The sequence below is a fragment of the Peromyscus californicus genome, unplaced genomic scaffold, assembly GCF_007827085.1.
Source record: "Peromyscus californicus insignis strain IS unplaced genomic scaffold, ASM782708v3 Scaffold_18__1_contigs__length_77618521, whole genome shotgun sequence".
NCBI lineage: Eukaryota > Metazoa > Chordata > Mammalia > Rodentia > Cricetidae > Peromyscus > Peromyscus californicus.
Genome location: NW_026294480.1, coordinates 6,631,022 through 6,640,442, shown reverse-complemented (window position 1 = coordinate 6,640,442; position 9,421 = coordinate 6,631,022). Strand labels below are relative to the sequence as shown.

General features: G+C 40.8%; 1 protein-coding gene across 6 annotated transcripts in view; it reads left to right on the top strand.

Annotated features, from left to right (window-relative positions):
* Positions 1–9,421, top strand: part of LOC128113353 (zinc finger protein 58-like) — a 46,734-nt gene that overhangs the window by 22,521 nt on the left and 14,792 nt on the right. For 3 of the 6 annotated variants that reach the window (XM_052742960.1, XM_052742961.1, XM_052742959.1), the window contains exon 3: positions 7,205–7,310. The exons of the other annotated variants lie outside the window; for them this stretch is intronic. In XM_052742960.1, the coding sequence (XP_052598920.1) occupies positions 7,269–7,310 (42 nt within the window). In that variant the 5' untranslated portion in view covers positions 7,205–7,268. The remainder of the gene's footprint in view (positions 1–7,204; positions 7,311–9,421) is intronic. 6 annotated transcript variants of the gene reach the window in all.

Sequence of the window (9,421 nt, the reverse complement as noted above, 5' to 3'; positions counted from 1 at the left end):
AGAACCTTTATTGTAAGCATAAGCTTGGGCTCTCTGTCCATTCCAGCACAGCAGTTGGATCAGGGAGAGCCTTGAGCTCAGTTGAGGCAGGGTTTTTAAGGAGTAAAGGATGGGGGTAGGAAAATTCCAGATTCAGATGAGGGTTGAACTCCTGATTGGGCAGGAGTGAGGTAACAGAGGTTTTGTTAAACAGTGACTGGTATGGGCATTGCTGCAAGAAAATTGGCAAACTATATACAAATTATGTAAGCTATTCTTTGTGTTCTAGAGCTTTTAGTACTTGTCTCAATTTTGATTGGTCTCCTGCAGGTTACAGTCTGTTGCTTCTCCTGGTTATAGTAAGGGTGAGTCCTAGTCCTTGTATCATTAGTCTGCAGCCTGTCATGGCTGCACTGATGTTAAGTTAGGCCTCTTCATTCACTATCATGCTTTCGTTATAGGTATTAAATTTTGGTGATTACATACTTGTTTTCATTTACTCTGTGAGGAAGAATTTCTCTTTAACTGCCTAAAATATTCCTCCCTATATGTAGTGATTGTTCATTCTTTTTGGATATTAATCTGTGTTTGTTACTGTCATGACCTGATGTTGATTTCTTCTGGTTTTATTTATTTTTTTCAGGTTGCTCCTTTCGTATCTAATCCGAGACTACATTATTTCTTCATTTCCATTCTGCAGTTCTTGAGTGATACGGCTGCTGTGGTTACATTCCTGGGTCTTTTTCTTCAGCTACAGCTGGGATGCCTTCCCCTGTCCTTACACCAGAGGTTCCACTGTGTGCAGATGCTTCTTGCAGTTATCCAGAACAAAACCACTTCCTCCCTGTCCTTCACATGGGCACTGCCATGTCCAACCAGTGAAGCCAAATGCTAATGCTGGTTCCTGCTCTTCACAGGTCCAATCCAGTTCCCCTTGTTGAGCAGTCCTGTCTCTTTCCTCCCAGGCTTCTTTCATTGTATTCTAATTTCAGTGTGAGGGAGGGAGTTCCTTGTGTTTACAACTCATGCATGAGCCTTGCTGTGTTAGATATGTCATGTCTGGAAAACTCTGGAGGGGAGGTGTGCTGGGTGATGACATTCAGTTCCTGTTGATCCATCTATATGATTATATAGAGTCCATGGAGAGACATTGCAGAAGATTTGAACAGGAATCAAATACATATGTAAGGAGTAAACCTGAGCAGCCCAGGTATTCATTGATTATGATTCATTGATTGAATATGATCACATCGTCAGCTCTGGTTGTATTTGTGTCTGTCCTAGTGTCCTCCAGAGTCGTCATCAAATCCAGCAACATATTGTGAGTTGAAAGGTGTGTGTGGTTCCATGACCAACTCTTTCAAAATCTGCATTCCAATGTTCTCTTCTCGGCAGCATCTGTATGAATTTAAGTCAGATCTATGAGAGTGCGTGTCCTAAATCCTTATTGGACACACTCCACATACTGTTGCTTTAAGAAGAATCAGAAACAACATATGGATTATAAAATCCAAAAACATGTCCAGACATCTAACGTACAGAGTAAGGAATGTGATGTTTATTTTGTAAAATAATTATATAATTCATGTTTCCGTATCTAGTATCTACTTATGAGTGAGTACATATCATGTTTGTCCTTCTGGGTTTGGGTTCCCTCACTCAGGATGGTGTTTTCTAGTTCCTTCCATTTGCCTGCAAATTTCATGCTTTCATTGTTTTTCTCTGCTGAGTAGTACTCCATTGTGTATATGTACCACATTTTCTTTTTTTTCTTCTTTTTTTTTTTTTAGATTTTTTTTTTATTATGTATACAGTGTTCTTGCCTGCATGTCAGAAGAGGGCACCAGATCTCATTACAGATGGTTGTGAGCCACCATGTGGTTGCTGGGAATTGAACTCAGGACCTCTGGAAGAGCTGGCAGTGCTCTTAACCTCTGAGCCATCTCTCCAGCCCTGTACCACATTTTCTAATCCATTCTTCAGTTTACGGGCATCTAGGTTGTTTCCAGGTTCTGTCTATTACAAATAGTGCTGCTGTGAACATAGTTGAGCATGTATCTTTGTGGTATGATTGAGCATTCCTTGAGTATATGTCCAAGAGTGTTATGGCTGGGTCTTGAGGTAGATCAATACCCAATTTTCTGAGAAACTGCCATTAATTTCTACAGTGGTTGTGCAAGTTTGCACTCGCACTAACAGTGAATGTGTGTTCCTCTTGCTCCGCATCCTCTCCAACATTGACTGTCATTAGTGTTTTTGATCATATCCATTCTGACAGGTGTAAGGTGGTATTTCAGAGTTGTTTTGATTTGCATATCTCTGAAAACTAAGGATGTTGAGCATTTCTTTAAATGTCTTTCAGCCATTTGAGATTCTTCTTTTGAGAATTCTCTATTTAGCTCTTTAGCCCATTTTTTATTTATTTTTTATTTTTTTATTTATTTTTTTTGGTTTTTCAAAACAGGGTTTCTCTGTGTAGCTTTGCGCCTTTCCTGGAACTCGCTTTGGAGACCAGACTGGCCTTGAACTCACAGAGATCTGCCTGTCTCTGCCTCCCGAGTGCTGGAATTAAAGGCGTGCGCCACCACCTCCCGGCTCTTTAGCCCATTTTTTAATTGGACTGTTCAGTATTTTGATGTCTAGTTTCTTAAATTCTTTATATACTTTGGAGATCAGTCCTCTCTCAGAAAAGGGGTTGGTGAAGGTCTTTTCCCTTTCTGTAGGCTGTCTTTTTGTCTTACTGACCGTGTCTTTTGCTGTACAAAAGCTGCTCAGTTGCAGGAGGTCCCATTTATTAATTGTTATTCTCAGTGTCTGTGCTGCTTATGTTTTATTTAGGAAGTGATCTCCGGTGCCAAGAGTACTTCCTACTTTGTCTTCTATCAAGTTCAGTGTCACTAGATCTATGTTGAGGTCTTTGATCTACTTGGACTTGAGTTTTGTGCACGGTGACAGATATGGATCTATTTGTGATCTTTTACATTTGGACATACAGTTATGCCAGCACCATTTGTTGAAGATGCTTTCTTTCTTCCATTGTATAGTTTTGGCTTCTTTGTCAACAATCAGGTGTTCATATGTATGTGGATTAATGTCAGGGTCTTCAGTTTGATTCCATTGGTTTGTATTTTGGTTTTTATGCCAGTACCAAGCTGTTTTTATTAGTATAGCTCTATAGTAGAACTTGAGGTCAGGGATGGGGATGCCTCCAGAGGTTGCTTTATTATACAGATTTCTTTTAGCTATCCTGGGTTTTTTGTTTTTCCATATGAAATTGAGTATTGTTCTTTCCAAGTCTGTGAAGAATTGTATTGGGATTTTGATGGGAATTGCATTGAATTTGTAGATTGCTTTTGGTAAGATTGCCCTTTTTCGAGATATAGAGCAAAGAACAATCAGACTGCAACCCACAGTACCAGGGAGGCTACAAAGCAGTGCGGACCCTAGGATGACTGGATGACTGGTTTATAATAAGTTTTGGTTTTACTCAGTCACTGGGCAAGCTTCAGTGAAACATTTCACTATTAGGATAAGAATTTGTATTGTATCAAGCTGATAATAGAAAAATAAAATGAATTATTTTTTTATTTTGTTATTTTATGTTTCCAACATAGATACTATATTTGATCTTCTCTGTATAATATTAGAGGGACCAGCCTTAATATTATACATCCCAGGGACTCAGGAGAGAGAACTACCCTCGGCGAGGACTATTTTCGGGAAATAGAATCTCAACACACCGAGCTCTATAGTCCACTTGCTTTAATTCCTCTGGCATAACATGCTATATACACAGCTTCAGTTCTGTTCTCGTGCCTAGCTCCTTTCTTACCTGATTTCTCTCTATACTTATCTATTGCTCCCTCTAAGTTCTATCTTAATTCTCTTGTCTTAATTCTGCCTCATCTAGGTCCTTTTCAGCTTAATCTTACCCAGCTAGTACTTCCCCATCTGGCTCTTCCTCATCCTCCATCTCATTCCTCTAGTCCTCTCTTCCAGCCCTTCAATCTAGTTCTTCCCCATCTCAGTTTGTTCCTCTCAAATTTTTACCCATCTAGTTCTTCCATTCTCTTTTCTCTTTTTGTCCTCCAGTGCCCTGGAAGTCCTGGTATATATACACTTACAAGCAGTATTCCCTTGGCAGTGCAAAGCCAGGCTTCCAGGGTCAAATGGAGGGGTGATAAGAATCATATAGAGGGGCAATAACCATTAATTATCATTGCAACCCCAAAGGGAAGTGACCAATGGGGAATGAATTAACTAAAGACTAAATTCGGGTAATAGCTAAGAAGAGGGATCTTATGTGCTCAACTATAACCTCAAACGTGATTGGTAGAAAATGTTAAGAATCTGTAAGTTGCTAGGTCAATGGGATAAAATAAAACTGTCCTCTTTTTTCCTGTGGCTCCTATCTATCCAAGCTATCTGCCGTTTTTCTGCAGGGTGGGGGAAAGTGTGCTCAGTTGCTCGACAGCCTGTGCACAGCTAGATGCCTCTGGTGATAGTTAAAGGGAGATCTGGAACTGGAGGTAAGGTTTGGGAAAGGAGGAAGTTAAGCTTAATTGGCACATCCACCAGGCCTTCTCAAATGGGCAGCCTGGATGCTTAAGTCTGTTCTTAGAGAGTATAGAGGTATCTCTGATAAGGTACTTTTCTCCATCTGGGGATGGACCTAGCCAGATGCTGCCAATGATGATAATTATAGGGAGGCTTGAACTGGGGTTCTGGCTGAGCATAGCTGTCATCACAGAAAGTTATCTAAATATTCCTAGAAGTGGTTAGGTAAGGAGTTAAAGGTCTATAAAGTTAGTAAGGCGTAAGAAAGGAGGGTCTGAGCTAAATTGTGTAGAGCTATTACTTAATGTCCACCCGACCTAGGTGGGGTCTTCTTGTGGAATTTGCCTTAAATCGGGAGACTTTCATGTGGACTGATATTACTGCTAGTCCTTGAAAGTGGCCAAGGGAGATATCTGATTCCAGAGAAAGCCTTTCCTGAGGCTGTTCTCCAAATACCTGGAATGTGTATGTCCAGAGAGTGATCGGTCCACACTGTTAGCCCTTCTTAGGGAAAAGTCAGTTGGGAAAACTATGAAGGCACACATGATTTTCATAACAGAAGACAGCTGATATATAACAAGCCAAGTAACACCAAAAGCTCCGTGGAATTTGGCTTCCTCTGGAGGAATTCCTTGATCCCTCCAGGTAGTGACTTGGCCGTAACCAGCTGAGTTCTTATGATATATTCCTGTGGCCTGCAGCAATCTCCCTTATTTTTTTCATGGTTTAATTTACTTTGAGTCTTAAAATGACAAAACTTGGTGGCTTTAAGCAAAAAGTAGTGGCTGTTTCATGGCACAGTTGTGTGAGTGAAGCCCTGGGACAAAGATCCTGTAGTTACTACTTCATGATGTGTGTGCTGTATTTACAGCACTGTGTTATGTAATCAGTAGATGGGTGATTTTGAATGGAGGGTCACTATATTTTAGATCCTAACCAGGAATACAATTCTCTCTTTGCATATCATTTTACCTCCCACCAATCTCCTGGTCTCCTTCAGTTTTGTTGATTCTCTAAACCCTATCTCTGCGGGACACTGACAGGAGATACAAGAGTTCTTTTGACATCTACTTTGTCCATTTTGTTGTTCTATGCTCACTTCTAGGACCAGCCACTGTTCAAGTGGAGTATTATATCCAACTTCCAATTATATATAGAAAGAATGTGCAACAATATTTAATGAGTGGCATTGTGCCCCTCAGGCCAGACATTATTCCCATTTTTTTTTCTCCACTAAAAGTGAGATTTGCCTGTTTTAAATGCCCCTGAAGTGTTTGCCGTTAATAGTATTGGGTAAAATTCCTGCTAAATCCAATCATCTTTACAGGCGTACTGCCCACCACATCACAGGGGTGCTGCCCCAGGACAGCAGACACTTCTGCATGTAGAATAGTGCTCTGCTGTGCTGGGCAATGTGGGGAGTGATCTTTACATTTCATTTTGCTTTGAGGACCTGCTTAAGTTCTTTCAGAGGTAAATGTTTCCATCTTTATATTCTCTGGGCTTTTGCCCTACTGCACACTGGTAATTTTTCCCTCCTCTCGGTGATGTGTATGTAGTTCTACAGTCTCACCTTTCCTAAGGCTGTGACCCTTTAACACTGTGGTGACCCTCAACCTTAAAATTATTTTTCTTGCTACTTCATAACTAATTTTGCAACGGTTATTTATTGTAATGTAAACACTTTTGGAGATGAAGTTTTGCCAAAGGTTTCATGACCTACATGTTGAGAACCAGTGCCCTAGTAAAAAAAGAATGGGATCTCTTTTATCCACTTACTTCTAAATGTGGTAACATTCTATACTAACTGCAAAGAAGCTTCCAATACAGTTCAATTTCTTTTCCCTTGAGAAATTACTGGGTGTTCTATTCACCAAATTGTTACATTCTGCCTGTTTCTTGAAGAGCTCCAGGCCTCCTCATTGCTGTTCAGCTCTGCACTTTATTTAAAGACATTTCTCTATGTAGTCATTCTTCATGTAGGATATATTTCAGTTGTCCCTAAAGTCTTGTGATGATATGCTACTCCCCTTTCCCACTGATCAAAACTTCATGCCTTTCACACACAAGAGTCAGGGGACTGGAGCTGGATCTGACCTGAAGGTCTCCTGTCTAAGGGTGCGTTTGCTCAGTGCTAAAAGGTGCTTTGCAAGTTCCAAGGGAGAGAAGCCACAAATAGTCCTGCTTAGCTGTGACACCCGTGAACCACAGCAGTGACCAGTGTGGCAGGATATCCCTAAAGGTGCCACAGTGCCTCTCACATCTTAACAATAGTAGAAGATGTCTAATGGGACTTAGAGGGGACAGGAGACCTACAGAATGCTTGGAGCTGCCTCAGATGACTTGTTAGATCTTAAATCATAGAGGAGAACATACTAATGCCACTAAACCATCATAATCCCCAGCTGCACTCCAAGTACTTCTCCTTAGACCCACCCTGGAGTGTCGCTGTCACTGCTCCTCAAAGGTGCTTCTCACTGCAGCAGAGCATTACAGAAAACTGAAACTTACAAAGTGCACATAACTATTGTCTTTGGTACCGTGACCCAAAAGATACCCTGCACCACAGTTCCCGCACATGAGGCTCAGGGAATATCTCTGCACAGGGATCATATTGATAATGAGAGCCAGAGGCCCAGGAAGTCTGATGTGAGGTTGTGCCTTCTAGAGAGTGAAGGGAAGCTGCACCCGTGATACCCCAACAACATGGCTGCCTGAACAAGGACTGATCAATGACAGTGGCACAAGATCCCCTGCAGGGGGCAGTCTGCTGGGTAAGCATCCAAGTGTAGGCACCTGAGAACTGCTGAGAGAGGAAGAATTAGTGTTTCCAGGAGGAGAGCGCTCACTGTTCATCCACTAACAAGTGGTCAGTCCTCAAACATACACACAGTCAACAGTGAACAGAATCGGCCATTCATATTTATACAATTATGTATGTGTGTGTGTGTGCTGTGTGTATGTATATAAGAATAATAATTAGGGAAGAATACACGATGTATTCTATTTGGAATCATGGGGGACGTGAGAGAAGTTGCAATGAAGAGAAAGGGGAAAATGACATACTTATATTTTAATTTAATGATTTTTCAGAGAAAAAATACAATCTTGCCAATTGTGACAATATTGGTGAAACTGAAAGTTATTTCAGGCAGATAAAGGTAAATAATACATGATCTCATCAGAATGTTAAATGTAATGAATTGTAACTCATATAAGATAGAGATTGTTAAGTCCTGATGCATAAGAGTTAGAGATGTAATAGTTTTTTCCATTGAACAATCACCTCAGGAAGACAACACTTAGGGACTTTCTTGTTGTGGAATATTAGTTTTGCTATGTAAAGATGTGTTGCATTTGTTTATGTTGTGGTATATTAGTTTATGTAAAGATGTGTTGCATTTGTTTACCTTGTCTGCCTAAGGCACCTGATTAGTCTAATAAAAAACCAAATGGCCAAAAGCTAGGTAGGGAGTACAGGCGGGACTTCCAGGCAGAGACAGTAAGTAAGAGGAGGAATCTAGGAGACAGAGACAGAGGGAGATGTCATGGGCCAGACAGACAGACTGGAGGAAGCAGGAAAGCAGGACATACAGAATGAAAGAAAAGTAAAAGCCCTGAGGCAAAACATAAATGGATAGAAATAGGGTAAATTAAGTTATGAGATAGTGGGACAAGCATAAGCTAAAGGCCAAGCTTTCCTAATTAATAAGAAGTCTCTGTGTCATTACTTGGGAGCTGGTTGGTTTCCCAAAGAAAAACGCCAGCTTCACTTCCTGAAGAATGAATGCTCTGGGCCAGTGTGATAGGAGGGAGAAGCCCCCAGTACTGTTGTCCCGAGCGCTGGGTGTCTGTAAGCATTATGTAGGGTACATTTCAGATGCCTGGGAGATAGTTTGAGGAGCTGACCATACTGTTGGTTGTTTATGCACCTTTCAGTCTTTTGTTTCTTTAGCTCTTTTGGGGGCCCGCCACAGCCCCCAAATAAATCACACATGGGCTTAGTATTACTTACGAATTCTCAGTCTAAGCTTAGCTTAACTTCCCTAGCCGGTTTTTCTTTACTTACATTATCCCATCTACCTTTTGCCTCTGGGCTTTTCCCTTTCTCTTACTTCTGTGTATCTCACTTTCACTCTTCCTCCATGGCTGGTGTGGGGCTGGCCCCCAGCCTTCCTCCTCTCTTTGTTCTCTTGGTCTTTCCCCCTTTTCTGCTTGTTTATTCTCTCTGCCTCCCAGCCCCACATATCCTTTTCCTGCCTTGCCATTGGCCATTCAGCTCTTTATTAGACCATCCGATGTTTTAGACAGGCCAAGGAACTCAGCTTTACACGGTTAAACAAATGAAACATAAAAGAATACAATATATCCTTGTATCATTAAACAAATGTTCCACAGCATAAATGTAACCATCTTAAAATAATATTCCACAACACCATACCATAACTAAGAAAGAGTATCCAAAGCTTAACCAGGAAATTATTACAAAATGCCTCATATACATAAATTACTGATATTTCATGTATTGGTAAAAAGGAAAAATACCCTGTGACTGTTCTCATAGGTCATTCTGGGACTTTACTCAATAAAATATGAAAAAAAAATTTTTGAAGAAGTAAATAGCATCAAAAATTGTACTTCTCAGCTTCAGCACAGAGATGCACAGGTGTCGTATGTGCAAAACATGCTCTAGGAATACCGCAAACACCTCAATCAACACCTGTCAGAGAAAAGATAGGAAGGAAAATGGGAAAATGATCAAGTGATGTGTATTTTATGCTAAATTCTCAACAGCGTTGTTAGTCCTGTACTTGCCTGTTTTCTCACATGATCAGATATGTAAATGACATTCAGTCTGTGAGTTCCTCCCCTGCCTGCTCCTTCT